The sequence below is a fragment of the Lampris incognitus genome, chromosome 3, assembly GCF_029633865.1.
Source record: "Lampris incognitus isolate fLamInc1 chromosome 3, fLamInc1.hap2, whole genome shotgun sequence".
Classification (NCBI taxonomy): Eukaryota; Metazoa; Chordata; class Actinopteri; order Lampriformes; family Lampridae; genus Lampris; species Lampris incognitus.
The window spans coordinates 73,320,355-73,342,550 of record NC_079213.1 but is presented as its reverse complement, the minus strand read 5'-3'; the positions used below and the strand labels follow the sequence as shown (position 1 = coordinate 73,342,550).

Sequence of the window (22,196 nt, the reverse complement as noted above, 5' to 3'; positions counted from 1 at the left end):
ATGGGTCAGGTCATTCATCATTTCTTGTTGTGTCATGTACTTTTGGCCCCTTAGGATGAAGAAGAAGGAAAATGAGAAGGAGGAGGACATAAAGGAGGAGGATCGGGAGCCAAGGGAAAGGCGTTGCTTCCAGTGTGGTGACATGGGTCATGTACGGAGGGACTGCCCAGAGTACCGCCATCTCAGACAGAGGGCCACTGCAGGACCAGGTATAAAGAAGCATGCAGCAGTTAGTTCAGCAGTGAATCCTAGCATATACACAGATAAATGTTATTTGAAACATGTCCAAACCAGTGTTATTTCAGTTTTCTTTCTAATGCCCCTTTGAACAATTTTAGAAATTAGTTAAAACTGCTACTTGGAGTTTTTCTACTGATTATTTATCAGTCTCAGTTTAATTTTGTTGTCTTCATATGACAAACATAGGCAAATGAGACTATCACTGAGAAGAATAGCTATTGCTATATGACTGAAAATGCTTGCCTCCAGGTCAGATTCCCCATGAAATTTGATGAAACGATTTATAGTACGCAGATGGGATACACGGTTATATCTCTCACTTTTCTCTTCAAAACAAATGCTTGACGTACCAAAGGTGAATGTAGATCTTTGCAACAAGAGGCAATGCTTATGTGAAATGAAGTGGTTCTTTAGTGAAACACTACTGCTTTTGTCCACAGGGTTATGCAAAGTCAACAAAAATCTAAAACTCCTTGTTGCAGCTTTGATAAATTGTGGTTTGTCAAGTTGTGTTATGTCTGGGTTTTAAAAATGTGGGAGACTACAGACATAGCGACAGATTTAACTGATTTTTTACATTTTAATCATTAGAACATACACACCAAATCAGGAATCAGGAACACTTTGTCTTTTTGAAATGAAATACAGTTTCCCCAGCCCACAGCAGTGCAACATAAAGACAAAAACACATATCCAAAAACTACAATAACACACATACCCAAATTAACACATATATCCAAACTAAACAACAAAATCCTGTCCAAGGGAACAAATGCCAGCCAGGATTCAGTCAAGATGCAGGACCATGCACTTGGTGTTTAAGAGCGGTGATTCCAGGGACTTGGGCTCTTACACAAACTTGCATCATTGAATGTGACTTCAGAGCAAAAAAAATATGGAGGCATTCCATTGTCATCAGCTGGTTGTACTTGTGTGTGCTATGTTTTGCACCCAAAAAAAAAAAAGGGTTCCGCGCCACGCTGGTGTACACCTGTGGTGTGTCAAGTAGGTGGAGTTTGCAAACCTTTTAATAGGCGTTTCAGCCAGTGCATATGCCAGATGCCCCGCTCAATTCAAGCAGCGAAAGCAGTGTGTATGCCTAAAAGGAGGAAAAAAGGCTGTGGATGAAGTCATGGCTGAGAAGACGGAATCATACAGCATCCGGTTGGTGATGCTTCCTGGTCAGCTCACTCTCATTGGCTATTGCGGGTCTCTGCTCAATATTCCATCGCTGTTACTTTCATACTACCGGATTTCAAGTCGTAAATATCGATTTGAAATCGGGGAGACTCCGATCCAGTCAGTAACATTAAGGTTATATCTGTAAAGCCCTCACACTACAGGATTATTTGGGCAGATCACTGGACAACAGTTTTTTTTTTTCAAATGTTCTGCTTCCTGAAAAAAAATTAGGGATTATGATAGACAATGTCAAGCTGAACACAAAAATAGTTTCAGATTTGTTGTATCACATAGGAATTTGAAGAAACATTAAAATAACTTTTATTGAATTTAACATGTTTAATCACATAATGATGCTGACACATTGTTAGTTCAGCTGAACTTAAAATGTTTTGCAGCTGATTTTTGTTTGTACTCAGCATCTGATGCCTCTCCTGTCAGTGTCCAACAATAGTCGGCCAGCATTGATGGATTCCAGTTGCCCTGATACCTCTTTTCCATGGTCACAATGTCCTGGTGAAACCTTTCACCATGTTCGTCACTGTCTGCACCAAGTTCAGCAGGGAAGAAGTCCAAGTGTAAATGCAGAAAATGAATTTTCAATGACATGTTGCACTTCATGGTGTTGTATGCGTTAAGCATGTTGTCAAGCAGCTCAGTATAGTTTGGTTCTCTGTAGTTGCCAAGGAAATTCTCAACAACATCTTTAAATGCCTTCCATGCTATTTACTCTGGCCCCAATAACAGATCTTTTAACTCCCTGTCATTTATAACCTGTCTGATTTGTGGACCAACAAAAAAGCCTTCCTTAATCTTGGCATCAGTTATTCTTGGAAACATCTGTCTCAAATAGTGAAATCCATCACCTTCTTTGTTCATTGCTTTCACAAATTTTTTCATCAATCCCAAGTTTTATATGAAAATGAGGCAGAAATATCTGTTGGGTCAACAAGTGGTTTATGCGCCACACTTTTCTGCCCTGGAATGAAATGCTTACGGAGTAATCGGTTCTTTTTAGTGTCATGTGGCTCTGTAGCGTGGCTATCCCATTCACAAAGGAAACAACAGTACTTCGTATATCCGAGCTGCATTTCTAGTAGCAATGCCAATGCTTTCAGATCACCACAGGTGTTCTAGTCATAGTTGTTGTACTGTATGTGTTTCAACAACAGTTCCATCTTATTGTAGGTTTCTTTCATGTGCACTGCATAGCCAATGGGTAGCTAAGGGTGAACATTGCCATTGTGTAACAGGACAGCTTTCATGCTTAACTCTATAATAAGATGCCATTGTTGTGGGTCATGCACACAACCCAAAGCCATGAACAGTCCATCAATGTCATCATTGTCAGTGCAGAAACAGAGGTTGTCAACCTGCGTAAAGAAGTTTGTCAAATGTTGTTGACGGTTCCAAAAGATAGACATTTTTGTACCTGGTGACAGCAAATCCCTTCCGTGCAATCTTGAACCAAGGAGTTCTGCTTTAGCTTTTGACAAATCTAAGTCTCTGACCATGTCATTTAATTCTGGCTGTGTTATCAGATGAGGGTAACCAGGCATAAAGGATCTTCATATGCATCATCTAGGCTCCATGCCTCTGGTGGCTTCGGTACTGGCAAATTGTAATTATGTGGCACTGGTCTCAAGGCTGAAGGTAGATTGGGGTATTCAATAGATTTCTTATTTTTAGTAAAGAAGCCAGGTACATTGGTCAGACAGAAGTAACAGTCCGTCACGTGATCCTTCTGTTCTCGCCATATCATTGGGACTGCAAATGGCATTGACTTCCGGGTACCTCAGAGCCAAGCTCTCAGGTTGACTGCACATATTGCACAACAAATGTGAGGAGCCAAGGGTTTCTCTTGGTCACAAATTTTACATCCAAAGCAGAGCTCATAGGCTTTCTTATACTTGCCACGCTGTTGCAACATTGACGAGACATTTCTGCTGTATTAAATCTTCCTGAAGGAATAAATCCTATTGTTAAGTATACTCACTATGCTATTGCCTGAAGAACATGTATATCAGCATGTGTCCACCAGCATCTATAAATGTGAGCAGCTTTTATAGCCTGTCTGCCAGCATCTAACCTGGCTAAGCATGGCCAGACATGCCTAAGACATTTACATAGCACCTTCACTGAGTGCATGCTCAGGCATGCTTGGACTGACCAAAACAGCTTACTTTGTGGGCAATATAATAGTAGACTTAAAATATGATGGGAAATCACAAAAATAGGTTATATCTACAAAACGGTTTGTGATAGGAAAATTGTAAGATGATTTTTGTGATCAGCAGCCCAAAATCCACTAAACGCACCCAAAAGTGTTGAGGTAGCAAAATCTTCATTGTCTGGTGAATCAGTTCAGACCAGCCTCCAATCAGGAATGCCCCAGCAATTGTTGAGAGGGGTGAATCGGACCCAAAATCTGCCCAATTATCCTCTAGTGTGGTGCCAGCATTAACCAAGCTTACCCTTTATGAAAGGTTTAAAGTAGGTCAATGCTAATGTTCTGACATAAAGGCTGTTGTAGGGCCTCAGATAATGGGTATTTATTTTCCTTTAGCTCCCCACATGGTGCGAACAATAGTGAGCTCCCAGTCCATTCCAATTCCCCAGACAGCTCCTGACCGCCCGGGAAGGACCAGACAACCTTCTGAATGTGTGAGTAGAACTTAAAAAAAAAAAAAAAAAGATCAACCTTGTGTGTTTGCTGTGAAAATATATGCAATACATTAGCTGGAAATTTGAAAAAGACTTGGTTTCACTTGGTTGAGAATTATAGTTTAAGGTGAAGCAAATTTGACTGTCAGCTTACTGTTGTTTCTAATCCTTTCTTTGTCTTCCTTTCTTGTTATAGTCTGATAGTCGCCAGACTCCGCCCTACTCTCCCCAGCCCACCCCATTCTCCTCCCAGTCCTCCAGCTCCCCACAATCTTCCCAGAGTAAGGCCATCTCTGCTGGTCCCCCTAAGCAGCCTGCTCATCCCCAGGTTCCTCTTTCTCTCTTTAGCTTCCCCACTTCCCACCCAGGCCAGTACCACCCAGGTGGACTCCCAACACTGGGGCTCATGTCCTCCCACCAGCACCAGTCACAGGGGCAATCCCATCACCCAGTTCATATTCCCTCCTCCTCCTGGCCCATCCATGGACCCATCCTCCCGACATCCTCCACCACTGCACCCTCCCCGCCGGGTCTGAAGTTCCCCTTGCGTCCAGCCTCCGGTAATGGAAATCCCACAAGCTCAGGGGGTAGTCCCAGCCCCATGAATCTTAATGATCCCAGTATCATCTTTGCCCAGCCAGCAGGAAGGCAGCTTACCATGGGTGGCCCAGGACGGGAGGGGCACTGGCACAGTCACCTGTCACAACAAGGGTCTCTTGTGGGCAATGGCACTGTGGGCAAATCAGGTACTCATTGGGTCAACTTTGATAGCACTTTCTGTTATTCAATCGTCTGTACTTTAATCCTGTATCTGACTTCAAGGTTACTTCTTCTCAAAGTTGATTGAACTTGATGGCCCTAGGCAGATTCTGTCTATCGTTTAAAGGGGGTAAGAGCTACTAGAGTTTGGGACAAATTATTACTTCACTATAGCAATGGTGATGATTGGTGATTTCAAAAAAATCAACCTTGTGTTTTTTGTGAAAATATCTGCAATACAGTAGCTGGAAGGACTTGGTTTCACTTGGTTGAGAGTTATAGTTTAATGGTGATGGGACTCAGTGAGGCATGAATAAAATTTGCATGTATAAACCTTGTTTAAATTGTTCAGTGATGGATAGAATCCACCATGTTTGTCTTACTTTTATGACGATTTGTGATTTCAAAAAAATCAACCTTGTGTATTTGCTGTGAAGATATCTGCAATACATTAGCTGAAGATTTGAAAAAGACTTGGTTTCACTTGGTTGAGAGTTGAACTTTAAGGTGATGGGGACTCAGTGAGGCATGAATAAAATGTGCATGTATAAACCTTGTTTAAATTGTTAGTGATAAAATCCACCTTGTTTGTATTGCTTTTACAGAGCCAGGATACCAGGCTCAGTTTGGGGGTGTAACCCAAGGCTCTCGGTCCTGGGAGCACAATAACACGCCCCAGTACTCTCTCTCGCCATCCTGGCCCTACCGCATGCCTCAGAACTTCATCCAGCAGGGCAATGGAGGCTACCAACCTGGCAAGCCCTTTTTGGCCCAAGGTGAGAGAGACTAGAGAGCAAGATCAGACAAGGCAAGCTCTTGTTTTTCATTGCTACTTTTAATATACATACAGTTCTGGTCCGCATTATGGGCACCCCTGAATTTTAAGTACATCATGTACAATAGCTCCTAAAGAAAAGTGTGCAGTAAAATAGCTTTGGTCTATATGCAATCCTGTGTTTAACACAGAACTGCACAGGATAAAACCATGAAAAATGTAGAAGAAAAAAAATAGCAGGAAAAGGTATAAAGGAAAAATTTGTATGACACAATTATTTGCACCCTTTTGAAGAATTCAAATCAGTTAAAAAAAAAAGTAGTTTAGACTCACCTGACTTTAATTAACCAGTGAATGATGGCTTTAATGCTTAAAGAGGCCACTTTAATTCCGTTTTTCACAATGGTGAAGACGAGAGTTGGTCTGAGAGCATCAGAAATACTATTATCACTAAACAAAAAATTCAAAGGGTACAAAGCCATCTCCAAAGACCTTGGCATCCCTGTTTCTACAGTTTGCAGCGTTATTAAGAAGATTGCTCCTCATGAAACTCAAGAACCTCCGAGGATGTAGTGGAAAGAGGAAAATCGTTGACTGAAGTCTTCGAAGGTTGCTGCAAACTGGAAAAAACACCATGTAAAACATCCAAAGACCTTAAGGCTGACTTGGAACAATCTTGGAGGGATGGTTTCAACCCATACCATATGCCGTGCACTAAACCAAGAAGGGCTTTATGGGCAAAGGCCAAGGAGGGCCCCACTGCTGAAGGAAAGACATAAAAAGGCATCACTGATCTTCACTAAAACTAGGGCTGAAAGATTAATCGAATGCAAACCAACATCGCAATGTAATAGAATGCAATTTTCAATCGCAAAGGCTGCGATTTAAAAAAAAAAGTTTTTTTCAGAGGGTCAGAAACACCTGGCCATGTTAGGTTCACGTATACACATGCTTTCATTCTAGCAGTGACATTACTATTTTGTGAAAATGGCCTCAGCAGAACTGAACACTGAAGAGGTGGCTTTTGTGTCAAAAAGGAACATCATCATTGGCAGTCAGTCGAGGTCGTGTATGACTGTCCTCCCTCTGGGTCCTTATGGATCTTCAGGTGGGTGTAGAGGCTGATTTTGGAGCTGCATATTTTGGTGCAATGTGGGCAAGGGTGTGAAGGAGTGGTTGAGGATGTGGTTTGGGCCTTTCTGGTAACTCGCTCCTTTCTGAGTCTGCACTTGTTTTCAGCAGCACGGTGGAGGTTATGGTTGTAGCGCGCAGTACCAGACAGCCAGTCTCCAGGCCTCCCTGTTTTTTGCTGCTTGTTACCAGGTGTTAAGGTCAATGCCAAACTTTTTTATGTGGGCCTTGATGTTATCTTTATATCGCTGCTTTTGTCCTTCTGGGGCATGGCGTCCTGTCACGAGCTGAGAGTAAAGGACTTGTTTCGGGAGGCAAGAGTCACACATACAGAGGACATGGCCAGTTCATCTCAGCTGATGTTGTGCGATGGTGGCGGTTACAGTAGGCATGTTGGCCTCCTTGAGGAAGCTGAAGTTGATGCACTTATCCTCCCAGCTGATCTTAAGAATCTTCCTTAAGCATCGCTGTTGGTATGCCTCGAGTACCTTCAGGTGCCTTGCTAAATGTGGACAATGTTTCTGACTCATACAATAGGGTGAGCAGAACTACCACTTTGCACATCAGAATTTTTGTTCTGGCCTGAAGGTCGCAGTTTTCAAAATCCCTTTTTCTCAATCTTGAGAAGGCCCAGCTGGCCCAACGGAGACAATGGTGTATTTCAATGTTGAGAGAAGGCTGCCAAGATATGGGACCTGTTTCACGTTTTCAAGTCTGGTGTTGTCTACAGAGATGGATGGGAATATTTGTGTTTTTTTTTTCAAGTTAATGGCCTGGCCAAGCTACTTGTATGCCTTTGCAAAAGCATCCATTATGCTCTTTAATTCTTCTTCTATAAGGAACTAAACTAAGGCATTGTCATCGGCATACTGCAGCTCAATGATGAATGTGGTGGTGGTTTTACTTTTAGCTCTGAATCTATTAATGTTCAGAAGATTCACATCAGTTCTGTACATGATTTCGACCCCCTGAGGCAGATTGAGACCCGTGAAGTGGAGGATGGTGGCAATGAAGACAGAGAACAGGGTTGGGGTAATGACACAACCTTATTTAACTCCTTTGTGGACCTTGAAGGACACTGTTTCGTCTCCATAACAGCTGAGTACTCTAGCTGACATATTGTCATGTCGTAGTTGAAGTACTCAGATATATTTGTCAGGGCAACCTATTTTTGACAGAACTAGCCAGAGGGCCTGACAGTTCACAGAATCAAAAGCTTTGGTTAAGTCTATAAAGGCCATGCACAATGGTTGATTCTGTTCCTGGGCTTTTCCTTGGCGTTAGCAAGTGGTAAAAATCATGTCCACGGTGCCTTTGTTAGGATGAAAACTATTCCGGGATTCTGGCAGAACTGCCTCTGATTTTGGGAGGAGTTTGTTGGCCAAGACCCTAGCCAGAGCTTTCCCTGTGGCGGAAAGCAGGGAAATGCCACGTTAGTTTCTGCACTCGGCTTTGGCCCCTTTCTAAAAATAGAAACAATGAGTGCATCCCTAAATTGCGCAAGGATTTCCTCTTTTTTCCATATTTTAAGTAGCGGGGCATGGATATTGAGGAGTGTAGGTCCACCTGCCCTCATTACCTCTGCCAGTATTCCTTCGGGACCAGCAGTCTTGTTGATTTTCATCTTCCTGGTGGCATGCTGGACTTCTTTTAGACTAGGTGGTGCTGCCATGTCATCCTCTTTGGGTTGTTGAAGATCATCTATCTCAGCTCTCTCTCGCTACCATAGCTACAACATGGGAAGCAGTACAAACCTGTTCCAGCATTTAAGAAAGCATCATAAGGCCATATGTGAAAATTTGCATAGCTAAAAACCCAACCACTGGTGTGTCAGGTAGGCTGAATACCACCTGGCAGGGATCACTGACTGAAATGTTAGAGTATATCTCAATATGAACAAGATTAAACAAAGCACTGCAAAATTACTCAGGCGATACGGGGTTCACAGAGAAAGATATGATGTCCCTCAACACGGTGACCAAGGTCGGGTTTATGGTTTTGGTAAAGACACTGGATAAATGGTACAGCATGCCATCCTGCACATATTTTACCCAGGTTGCCATACCATAGTGTCAAGGCAATTATTTAATTCCACGCTGACAATAAATGAGCGAAACACTTTAATATGCTCATGAACAGATGCACAAAGCATAGATGCATGAACAGATGTACAAGCAGAGGAAAGTTAAGTGTGGACTGTACAGTACAGTCTCTTATAGGGCGTTCAATAAAATCTATTCCAAGGCAAATAATATCGCTGGTACAGGCGATGTAGTGAAAAACCCATTTCCCAGTCTAAAATGTTATTCTGGTGGCATTGTGGCCCAGTGGTTAGCACAGCAAGAAGGTCCTGGGTTTGAACTTCAAGCCATCCCAGGTTGTTTCTGTGTGGACTTTGCATGTTCTCCCCATATCTGCGTGGGTTTCCTCCAGGTGCTCTGGTTTCCTCCCACCATCAAAAAAATATGCATGTTAGGGTTAATACTCCTGTCTGCTCCTGACGAAGGCAATGGAAAGAACTGGAGTTGGTCCCTGGACGCTGCAGCTGTCCACTGCTCCTATGCAATAGGATGTTACTCTCCTCATCCAGCTCACTTCCCACCAAGGCCATTTCTCCAATTACTGTGTACAGAATTTGCTGTACATTCATCTATCAGCTAATCATTAACAATAGGCTTTTATTTGTTCACATGCGGAAGACATTTTATAACACTACCTTTGTTCAGTTACATACATGAACTTAAAGCATTTATTTTAGCAATATAGATTAAAGTTAAACATGGTCAAAGATTAAAAGTAAGCAAACATCATATATGATTATATGGGTGACAAATTGCCTTCACATGGAGCTATATAAAACGTGCATGCAGAGTCACAGCGGAACGAAAAACAGCAGTTTTTCCAGTACTACCACTTACATTAGAATCGTGTTTATTGGCCATGTATGTTTGCACATACATGGAATTTAACTTTGGTTTTGTGGCTCTCGGTGTACTTAACATAGAATAACAACACAACAATCTTTAGTTATATACAAAAGGATTGACTTATACAGGCAAAATAAGAGGCGATAAAGTACAATGGTGCAGAGAATATATCAGAGATTCTGAAATAAATGTTAGGTTACTTACATACATGCCTGAGCTAGATGGACATGACAAAGTGTACCAATATATACAAAATGGTTGGGTTTATTAGACAGTGTTAAGCGTTCATTTGATGACTGCCCGTAGAAAGAAATGGTTTTTATATCTGGTTGTTTTGGGGTGCAGTGCTCTGTACTGCCTTCCAGAGGGGAGGAGTTGGAAAAGGTTGTGACCAGGGTGTAATGGGTCTGCACTGATGTTGCTTGCCTGTTTTGTGAATCTGGAGGTGTAGAAGTCCTGAATGGAGGGCAGATTGGCACCAATGATTTTCTCTGCAGACTTAACTGTCCATTGTAGTCTGTCCCTGTCCTGCTCGGTGGCCAATCCAAACCAGACAGTGATGGATGTGCAGAGGAAAAACTGGATTATTGCAGTGTAGAACTGAATTAGCAGTTCCTGGGGTGGCAGATGATTGTGGAACCCAGAAATCTGTAGGTTTTCACCACAGACACCATGTTCAGTATGGTGAGAGGGGGCAGTGTTGGGGAACTCCTGAAGTCCACTGTTTTGAGCGGATTCAGCTCCAGGTTGTTATGCCCGCACCAGAGGGCCAGCTGATCAACCTCCCATCTATATGCAGACTCGTCACCATCCCGTATAAGACCAGTGATGGTTATGTCGTCCAGGAGTTTAACAGACGGGTCACCTGAGGTGCAGTCATTTGTGTAGAGGAAGAAGAGTAGAGGGGAGAGCACACATACCCTGGGGGGCGCCAGTGCTGATTGTCTAGGTGCTGGATGTGATTTTCCCCAGCCTCACCAGCTGCCTCCTGTCTTTCAGGAAGTTTTTACTCCACTGGCAGATGGCGGCTTGTACAGTGAGCCAGGTGAGTTTGGAGTGGAGGATATCTGGGAAGGTGGTGTTGAATGCTGAGCTGAAGTCTACAAATGGGACCCTTACGTATGTCCCTGGGGAGTCGAGGTGTTGGAAGATGTAGTGCAATCCCATGTTGATTGCATCCACCACTGACCTGTTTGCTCGGTTGGCAAACTGCAGGGGGCCTATGATGTCCTTCATGTGGGCCAACACCAGTCTCTCGAATGATTTCATGACCACAGACGTTCTCTAAATATTTCTAAAGTGGTAGCGCCACAGATTTTTTTTATATATATATTTCTGCACTTTAGTTTGTGATGTTACTGACTGGAGATCAGTAAGATTCATATTTTCATGTTAATATTCACACCAGGCCTGTTCTGCAGTTCCTTTTTCAGATTTTATTAAAAAGTCATGATAAGCGGGCATCCGGGTAGCGTAGCAGTCTATTTCGTTGCCTAACAACACTGGGATCACCGGTTCGAATCCCCGTGTTACCTCCGGCGTCCCTACAGACAACTGACCGTGTCTGCTGGTGAGAAGCCGGATGTGTGTCCTGGTCGCTGCACTGGCGCCTCCCACTGGTCGGACAGGGTGCCTGTTCGGGGGGGGACTGGGGGGGAAAGTGTGATCCTCACACGTGCTACATCCCCCTGGTGAAACTCCTCACTGTCAGGTGAAAAGAAGCGGCTGGCGACTCCACATGTATCGGAGGAAGCATGTGGTAGTCTGCAGCCCTCCCCGTCTCAGCAGAGGGGGTGGAGCAGCAACCGGCAAGGCTCGGAAGAGTATGGGGTAATTGGCCGGATACAAGAGGGGGAAAAAAAAGTCATGATAATTATATTACATGTTTACAAGGCTTGAAGTTGAAGATTTTAATTTTTACAGTTCAATAGTTAAAGGTGTTATCAATTAATTTATTCATCAATTTATCTCATTTCATCATAATACGTAGGCCTGGCTTATAGTCCATGGGCCAGAGCCCAAAATTTCCTATTTCGGTACACTCAAGGTGGCAAAACTTACTTATAATTTTTGAAAGGATCCATGTCTGTAGATGATATTTTGGTATGATAACCATTCCTGAGTGGCAGCTGTATCACAGTTATCAGCTCATGAAGTTAACCACCCGCTAAACTAAATTGCATTTTAGACGCTGGTGCATATCCTGGTTTAGCCTCATGGTCAGGACATTTTTCAATGTTCTATAATATTGTCTTTGGTATCATTTTAAAGGGGACCTTCTTAGCTTTCATTCAAGCCCTGTTGTGGATATTTCTCACAAATATAGAGGTCACTTGAGCTCTTCAACCCGTCAATAACACACATCTTTCTGCAATGTTCGCCTAAACTATATACTTTCTTTTAGCCCTGTGGCATCTAGGAATATCAGGGACACAAAACACAAAAACTGGAATACTCACATGACTGTAAAGATTCAGGAAATGTATAATATACCCATACTATTTCATTGTGTGAGGTGATTGTGAACCTTAAATTAGAAGGGCATTATTACTTAGAAACTAACTAGACCAAAGCCAGTTAGTCCATGGGTCAGACCAGATATCGATATCACCCAAGGTGACACAACTTCACTGGTGCCATTTTATTTGGTACACTAACAGAAGTAAAATAATACATGATAACCTTTCCAAATGAGCAGCTATTTCATTTTTCTTTCAGGAAACCTGTTTCTGTGCCTCTCACGATTGTGTATTTGCCCAGATTTTTACAAATATAGCATTTCAACACCCTTGGTACTGATTAGCCTAGCTTAAACTCTGGGACAGTTCTTAGTTGGCCAACAACCAAGGATAACCAGTACTGTGTACTTCCATTCATTGTGCTAAGCTAGGCTAACGTGCAGCCAGATAGCTTTCTACTAAACACATATAGAGGAAACTGGTATCTATCTTCTTGTCTCACTCTGGAGAAGATTGTAAGCTAATTTCCCATAATGTTAGCATGTTCTTTTAATGTATATGTTAATATGATTAGTTAAAGTGGCTACGAGGAACTTTCATCTTGTGTTGATTTTAGAGGCCTCATGTGGACAAAATACAGCTGTTGCATAGCAACTAGGTAATGTATCTATTTGTGGCTATGTAAGATAAATAATGGTAATATGACGCTGGTGAAGCGAAGTAAACTTTGTTTTAGTAGTGTTCATACACCTAAGTTACATGTATTTGTTTGTATGTGGCAGGTGAAAACTGACTGAATATGGCCACTGGTGAACAAGCAAGTTTTTACCCAATACCAAAGCGCCCACGGGTGGAGTGCATTATCCACTGTTCTGATGATACAGATAAGCTGGTTTCACTACAAAGTGTCGACTCATGGAGAACTCTGCTCAGGGCAGCTCAGATACGAAATCATGCACCAGTTTTGAAACTGGCAAAAGACATTCCTGAGGGACAGATTCCAGCAATCTACTACCACAGAAAGTGTCGCAGTATCTTCACTATGAAGCAAATTCTTGATGGCCTCCTTGCAAAAGAAAAGAAAAGTTGTGTCTCTGCTGAAGAGAAACAATCTAAGAGAGTAGCTCGACATGCTCCAAGTACATCTAGGACTTATGATGCAGAGTGCATATTTTGTCAGAAAAACAGCAAATATTCCAAGAGACAGAATACGAGAGAAGTACTGGTGCAGTGTCGAGAACTGCGAGCTGATGCAAAGATCGGGAGTGCAGCCACAAAGAAAAGGGACAGCAGAATCCTTGCCATTGTGAGTAGAGACCTTGTAGCAGCTGAAGGGCACTACCACAGGTCATGCTATAGACTTTACACCAAAGAAGAGGTTTCCAAAGGAGAGGTTGCCAGCAATGAAGGTGATGATGCTGCAGCCCAGTATGAAGCTGCTGTGAATAAGGCATACAATGAGCTGTTCCTCTTCATCAGGATGGAGCTTTTTGGCAATCCTCAAGTGATGACAATGACTGATCTCTCTTCTAGACTGGTAGCTTCAATGAACTCCCAAGGCATTGCCCAAGTCAAGGAATCAACCAAGAAGCACATAAGGCGAAACCTGGAGAGTGAGTTTGCTGGAGCCTTGCAGATATTCCCTGATGAGAAAGGAAAATTCCTCCTCTATCCCGATAACTTGTCCATGAGGGAACTTGCCAAAGAAAATCAGTCTCTCAAAAGGGAGCTGCAGACCCTGAAAAGTGTCAGTGCACAAGATGTTATAGCCGAAGCAGCCATCAAATTGAGAGCAGACATTAAAAGTCAAGATGTTCCTCAAACCTGGCCGCCTGAAGTCAAACCAGAAGCAGAATGTCCTACCATTCCAGAGTCGCTCATTATCTTCCTTTACTCTCTACTCACAGGCTCAAATGATCCTGATCATGCATCCCAGAGAGTGCAGTGCCTTCTGCAGTCATTTGGCCATGACATAGTATATGCAGTGACATGTGGAAATACCAAGCCTTCCAAGCACATTGTTCTGCCATTCAGTGTCAAATCGTTGACAGGAAATGTAGAGTTGATAAACATCCTCAACCGACTTGGTCACAGTGTGTCCTATTCACAGATGGAAGAGATCAACACTGCCCTGTGTCTCCAGAAACTCTCATCATCAGGGAGTGGCATTGCCCTTCCAGCTAACATCCATCCTGGCATATTCACAACTTTAGCCTGGGACAATATCGACCGTCTTGAAGAAACTGTCAGTGGTGAGGGAACATCTCACAGAGTCAATGGGATTGCTGTGCAAGCAAAGCCAGTCAACCCACTTCCTGTCCAACCCATGCCCACTGTTCCCAAAACAAAGAAGAGAAGCATTGATGGACCCCCACCAATGTTACCAACTTACAATGCTGGACAACGGGTAGGGCCACCACAAAGCAAAAAGTCAGATGCCGATACTGCAGCCAATACTAAGCTTGCCAGAGAGAAAAACCTTCTTTGGGTCCTAGCACGCATGTCACAACAAGAAGAACAGTCAGTCAGCAGCTGGACAGGCTTCAACATCCTGACTCGAGGAGAGATGACGGTCATCCCCGACAATATAGGCTATCTGCCTACCATCAATGCTCCAGCGACACAAATGTCTACTGTCAACGAGGTGCTTAACTAGTCACTGAGCATCATGCAGTGCTTAGGCCTGAGGAAGATTGTCTGTTTCTTTGACCAAGCCCTGTATGCAAAGGCTGTCGAGATCACATGGAAACACCATGACAAGTTCCATGATATCATCGTTAGGCTTGGGGTATTCCACACCATCTGCACGCTGCTGGCAATAATAGGAAAGCGTTTCCAAGATGCTGGACTCAAAGACCTCTGCATTGAGTCTGGCATGATTGCAGAAGGCTCAATTGCTGGTGTTATGGATGGCCGCAAGTACAACAGGGCAGTGCGACTACACAAGCTCCTGTATGAGGCTCTCATGCGACTGACCTTGAATGGTTTCCTGTCCTGGTTGGAAGAAACTCACAGGAATGACATGGTTCACCTGAATGAGACACTGAAGACCATTGACAGCCTTGGGAAAGAAGTCTCACAACATGCTTTGAAGGAGGTCCTCGAGAACAGCTCTTGTACACGCATCATGGATCTATTTGAAGTCTACCGTGAGTTCCTTAGAGGTGGAAACGGCAGCCTCTCAAACTTCTGGATGTCCTATTTGGACATGGTTGAAATCTTGTTGGGGCTCATCCGAGCATCCAGAGAGGGAGACTGGATGCTACACTTGGCTAGCATTCGAGCAATGATCCCATGGTGCTTTGCTTATGACAGGATGAATTATGCACGCTACCTCCCCTACTACTACGCCCAGATGTCTGAGCTGCCCATCACACACCCAGATGTGTACACAGAATTCATGGAAGGAGGCTTCTCAGTCCAACTGGGCTCCACCAATCCCTTTGGCCGAATCCCTGTTGACCAAGCTATAGAAGAAACGGTGAACAAAGACACCCAAACAGCTGGAGGGACAAAGGGATTCAGCTTGAAGCCAGGAGCTGTGACCAAATATTATCTCACAGCTGAGTATAGAAGCATGTACCTCAGACAGCTGAGAGACCTGACAGGTCAAGGCAGGTGCAAATGGTCTCATCCAGATCTACAGAGTCCAAGGATCAAGAGAGATGAAGCAGATGTCCAGTCTCTCATGGACCTTATGGAGAATAACTGGCTCAATCCTATGTCCCCTGATGAGATTGATTTGGTTAGCCTCTCCACTGGCAACATGGCTCCACCTGATGTGACCATAGATCTCTTGAGAGCTCTTGAGAAAGGAGAAGAGGCCTACCAAGCATTCCAGCAAACAAGGTTAGATGCAGACCCACCACCTATGAAATTCCACGACAAGATGACCAAACAAAGTCTGAAAACATTCTCCAATGTCAGCACAAAACAAGCTCATGGAAAGAAAGCACAGGATGTGGTTCTGAAGGCAGATAGAAACCTTTTCAGTCACATGATCCTGGTGGCTGAAAGCAGGAAGGTGAATCTGAAGGATGTCCTTGCCTACCCATTGGGCCCACTACCATGGGCACTGGCAAATGCTGATGGGTCCTTACGAAAAACAAACAAGGCTGCACTTGCCAGAGAGCTTGAAAAGAATGTATCTCCTGCAGAAGACATCCCAATCCCATCTACTTCCATCATTGATGGGATGAGCCTGGTCCAAAAAATGAATGGCAACAACAAAACCTTTGCACAGGTGGCAGAGTCAGCCTTGACCCAGGTCCTCCATGAGGGAGCACAGAGTGGGAGGATTGATGTTGTTTTTGATGTCTATCACCAGACTTCGATCAAAGATGCTGAACGACTGAACCGGGGTGGAGACATCACTCTCCAGTACAAGAATCTTGCAGGGGGACACCACGTCCAGCAGTGGAGAAAATTTCTGTGCAGTTCCTCCAACAAGACCAGTCTCATCAAGTTTCTGGTGGAAGAGTGGAAACTCCCACGATACAGAGCTATGCTGCATGGCAAGGTGTTGTACATGACCTGTGAGGAAACCTGCTACAAGTTGACAGAAGATGGGTGTGAGGAAGCAGCAGAACTGCACTCCACACATGAAGAAGCTGACACCCGTCTGCTCCTGCATGCATTGCATGCAGCAAATGCGGGCTCAAAGTCAGTTATCATCACAGCTGAGGACACTGATGTCATGGTGCTTTGTCTTGGCTTCCAGAAGGACATCACCTGTCCCATCTACCAGAAGTGTGGGACTCAGAACCGCACACGGTTTGTCGACATCACCAAACTGGCAAGTTCACTTGGAGACAGCATCTGTGACAGCCTAATTGGCTTACATGCCTTCACAGGCTGCGACACTGTCAGTGCATTCGCTGGTCGAGGGAAGCTGAATGCCCTGAAGATAGTGAGAAAGCACACTTCCTGCCAAGAGACTTTTAGTCAACTGGGACAGACATGGAATGTGAGTGATGAGCTGTTCCAGAAAATTGAGCAGTTCACCTGTCGGATGTATGTTGCTAATAGCAGCACTGCTGAGGTGAACAAACTGCGTTACCAGCTCTTCTGCACCAAAAGGGGAGAGGTTGAGTCCAGCCAGCTGCCACCATGTAGAGACTGTCTCTTTATGCATGTTCAACGAGCCAACTATCAGGCAGCAATATGGAAGTGCTGTCTGCAGGCTAACCCTGTGGTGCCAAGCCCTACTGAGTATGGATGGACAGAGGATGAAGGCAAGCTGGCCATTTACTGGATGCGCTCCCCACCTGCACCAGATGTGGTCTTGGAAATGCTAACATGCAAGTGTGTGCATTCATGCAAAATGCCAAGCTGCATGTGCCTGTCAAATGGACTTCCATGCACAGACATGTGCAGGTTACAGACCTGCAGTAACCAAAAACAGCAGGATGGTCCAGAACTGGACTTTGAACTTGGGGAGTCAGATGATGAGAGAAACGAGCAGTTTGATGAATGACAGTGTGATGATTCTGATGGTATTACTGTGGTAGTAGTCTATTGATGCACAGGATGTTGATTCTGGACTTGGTTACCCAGAGCTTGATAACAATAATGTAACCATATTCACATATACCCATTACCCTACCCATTACCATTACATATACCCACTAATGATATGGGATTACATGTATCATTGACTAAGTATATGTAAATGTCAATGTTGTTTAAAATATTAAAATAGTTCATTACCTCACTATGGTATTCCTTTTTATCATGTATTTTGATTGTGTATTTAAACAAATGTATAGAGACCAGTTTGTGACCTAACTGGCTTTGGTCTAGTTCTCATTTAAGGCTCACAATCACCTCACACAATGAAATAGTATGGGTATATTATACATTTTCTGAATCTTTACAGTCCTGTGAGTATTCCAGTTTTTGTGTTTTGTGTCCCTGATATTCCTAGATGCCACAGGGCTAAAAGAAAGTATATAGTTTAGGCGAACATTGCAGAAAGATGTGTGTTATTGACGGGTTGAAGAGCTCAAGTGACCTCTATATTTGTGAGAAATATCCACAACAGGGCTTGAATGAAAGCTAAGAAGGTCCCCTTTAAAATGATACCAAAGACAATATTATAGAACATTGAAAAATGTCCTGACCATGAGGCTAAACCAGGATATGCACCAGCGTCTAAAATGCAATTTAGTTTAGCGGGTGGTTAACTTCATGAGCTGATAACTGTGATACAGCTGCCACTCAGGAATGGTTATCATACCAAAATATCATCTACAGACATGGATCCTTTCAAAAATTATAAGTAAGTTTTGCCACCTTGAGTGTACCGAAATATCATCTGGCCCATGGACTATTACAGGAAAGAGTAGTTTATATTTTTATTTTTGTGTCGGTCATACTAGAATGATTTTATTGCTTGTGTTTAGCGAATGACACAGAAGATAACTTAAAAAAATGCATACTAAATCGCATTGGCACTATTGGTCTTAAAAAAAAATCACAATTAGATTATTTTCCCAAATCGTTCAGCCCTGGCCAAAACCTACCGAAACCTGGGAAAATGTTCTATGGACAGATAAACCAAAGTAAAGCTCTTTGGCAGAGCAGAACAGCGATTTGTATAGAGGCGATGCAATGAAGCGTATAAGGAAAAGAACACCCTACTTACGAGACTGAAGAGGTCACTTAGATGAGGGCTGCACGGTGGCTAGCGCTGTTACCTCACAGCAAGAAGGTCCCAGGTTCGAACCCCGGGGTTGTAAGTATCTTGTCAATAAATTTGATTAGATTAGATTGTTTTATTAGCCACACGACCAAGGCTGGTGGAATTTGTTTTTGGTACACAAACTCTGCATCACAATACATACGTTGACAACAACAGACACTCCACATATTATCATGAACAATACAGTTACACAATAACAGAAATAAACATATCATGAATAACAATTAGGTGAACGGTGGTGTGTGAGGAGGGGACTACAGGGAGGAATTCAGAGTCTTGATGGCTTGGGGGAAAAAAACTTTTTGAAGCGTTTAGTCTTAGTGGACAGTGGCCTGTAGCGCCTCCCCGAGGGAAGGAGCTGGAAGAGGTGATGAGCATGATGTGAGGGGTCGGAGATGATCTTCTTTACAGTCCGGGTATGTAGAGATTCAACTGAGGGGAGTGGGTTGCCTATGATTTTGGATGCCTTGTTGACAAGCTGCTGCAGTTTTTTCCGTGTTTGACTGTCCATGCCGCCGTACCATACTGTAATAGAAGATGTTATGATGGACTTGATAATGGCTGAGTAAAACAGAATGAGCAGTTGTTTGATCCAGTATTTTTTAAGCTGCCTAAGAAAGTAAAGTCGTTGTTGGGCTTTTGCAATGATGTGTTCTGTGTTAATTTTCCACTTCAGGTTATTGCTGATGTATGTTCCAAGGAATTTAAAAGAGTCGGTGGTGGTGATGGGGTCTCCATTCATTTGTATAGGTGTTTTAGGATTCGGCATGCATCGGAAGTCAATAATGAGTATCCAGATGAACTGATTTAACCTTCTTTGATTTTCTTAAATGGATTATTGAGCATGCATCAAGACACCCTACCTATGGTTAAACATGGTGGATCCATAATGTTGTGGGACTGCTTTGCTGCCTCTTGTACTGGAGACCTTGAACATGTTAAAGGAGTCATGAAATCAAGATTACAAAGGCCTTTTAGAGCAAAATGTGCTACCCAGTGTACAGAAACTAGGTTTAGGTCGTAGATCATGGGTCCTCCGGCAGTTTAAGGACCCAAAGCACACATCACAAAGCACAAAGGAATGGTTGAAAAGGAAAATCTTTGGAGAGCTGAAATCTGCCACTGGGAAAAAGAATCCTGCAAATATTGACAAGCTTGAAAAAATTGCAGTGACAGAGTGGGAGAAACTACCAGCAGACAGGTGCAAAAAACGTATCGATGCCTAAAAGGAATGTTTGGAGGCTGTCATTGTTGCCAAAGGTTGTGCAACCAAATATTAGGAAAGGTCACCTTTAATGAAGTCCAGGTCATATGTTATGTTTATTTTTGAAATCACTGCATGTAAATTGGAAATGCATCTTTTTTGTTGATTAATTTTGGACATCCTATTAAAATATTCTGATGATTCAAAGTTAATACATTTCAATTTATTTCTGAAGATATTGTGCATGATATATATAAAAAAAAAAAATCAGGGGTGCCAATAATGTTAACCGGAATGGTATGTCTTTCTGCTCCTCTTTCTGGTCTTGAAACTAACTCAAATCAATTTTATCTTTAATTGTCTGTTAACTCAAATTTTCTTGTGTGTATTTTTTCCTCCAGGTTCCGTCATGCATCCCAATCAGAATTTCCCACTGGTCCCCCACGTCCGGCACCATGTAAATCTAAATTTCATCCAGCAGAAGAAGTGAACTTTCATCTCTGTTTAATTAGGCTGATGGTCAATACCATAACAAAGCAACATGTAATCTTGACTTTGCATCATTTGGTCACAAGAATTTTTAAAACGAATTTTATCATTTTTGTACAGGTTTTTTATGTTTTTTTTTGTCTCATTACATTGATTTGTGATACAAATGTCAGATATTTTAATACCCCTGTTTTTGAGGGGGTCCAAAAAGTGTTTTTATTTTATGTATAAAATAAAGAGGAAAAAGGTAAACCTTTATTTTTATTAGCTGTATTCATACTTTGCTTGCCACAAGACAAAGGCTTTTAATAGACACTTGTTTTAAAAACAACCTAACATGTCACCCCTAATTATGTAGTGCCAAAAGGATGGATAGCAAGAAAAAAAAAAAATCGCAACATTTTAAAGCTTGAAAAAAATAAAGAAAAAGCAAATAATTTTTTTGCGTGCCTGTATTTTTATTTAAAGCATGTGTACATTCCATTGCAATACTGCATGACCTTGAGCTATAAAACATGTATTCTACAAGAACCAGAGGTTGTGCACAAGGTGTGTGCGTCTCGTGAGGGCAGGTGTTAGGAGAGTCAATATTATCAACCACTTTTTTTCCCCAATTTGAAATCTGCTTCAATGTTAGAATGAACAATTTGAAGCCGGGATTTGTTGAGCAAATACCCAATTACATTTTAAAGCTTTGCTTCAGCAGAAATGAGGCAGCACCTATGACTTTTCGAGGCTACATTGGCTAGATAATCAGTTTGGCAATTATAAGGTATGAAATAATGTCACGAAGGTGGAACAGGACAGTGATAAAGACATGGAATATAAATGACGATTTGAGTTTTAATAGTAACTAATTTCCAATGTTGCTGAGCAGTTTAGTGACAAAAAGATCACATGGATCATTTGCCCGCTTAATAGTTATGATGAAAAACATTTCAGTCATTTCCTTTACATTAATCATATTTTACATATGGCAGAGTCAAAACTGCTCACAATATGCACAATAAGAACTAGCACTCTAATATACTTAAAATGTGCACTTCACATTAGGGATGCCCCCCGAAATCCGGTTCTAAACGGGAACCGGTTCTAAATTAGTAAAAACCGGAGCATTTTTAAGATCCGACGTTTTCGGTTCTGCTATCGGTAGTCGGTAGGTACTCGAGAAATCATGGAGTGAGATTTATATTGTGGCAATTGTGTTTTTCGAGGAATTTAAACGTCGCAAACATAATCTTGTTTGCCGATTTCTCCATCTCTCTGTCTCTCTCTCTCTTACTGCGCGAGGGGCGGGGCTGTGCTGTGCTCCACACACTCGCTCACACACGCACAGACAGCTCTGCTCAAGGGCTCATCATGGCGGACAGAACTAAACGTTCAAAAGTTTGGGTATATTTTTCAAAAGTCGATGACAACAACGCTCGTTGCCACAAGTGCAACAAATCATTTGCCAGTAAGGGTGGCAATACAAGCAATCTGTCGAAACATCTTTTGTCGAAACATGGTATTAATCTGCAGAAATGCGGCGTTTTCCACTGCTTTGCTCGTAGTGTTCCATCCACGTCCACTGCAGGTAAGCCGTATGAGCCATAGATACGGAGTTAGCTAGCCTAATAACGAATTATTACGAATAGGCCAATAAATAAAATATAATTGCTTA

The 22,196-nt window shown here is 42.7% G+C and overlaps 1 protein-coding gene across 3 annotated transcripts in view; it reads left to right on the top strand.

Moving 5' to 3' along the window:
• tut4 (terminal uridylyl transferase 4) overlaps positions 1-20,970 on the top strand; it is a 57,865-nt gene extending 36,895 nt beyond the window's left edge. For 2 of the 3 annotated variants that reach the window (XM_056275828.1, XM_056275829.1), the window contains 5 exons: positions 55-209; positions 3,989-4,086; positions 4,283-4,832; positions 5,451-5,621; positions 20,446-20,970. In XM_056275828.1, the coding sequence (XP_056131803.1) occupies positions 55-209; positions 3,989-4,086; positions 4,283-4,832; positions 5,451-5,621; positions 20,446-20,534 (1,063 nt within the window). In that variant the 3' untranslated portion in view covers positions 20,535-20,970. Of the gene's footprint in view, positions 1-54; positions 210-3,988; positions 4,087-4,282; positions 4,833-5,450; positions 5,654-20,445 lie in introns of all 3 variants that reach the window. The other variant, XM_056275830.1, reaches the window with a different exon arrangement.
• Positions 20,971-22,196: the final 1,226 nt, after the last annotated feature.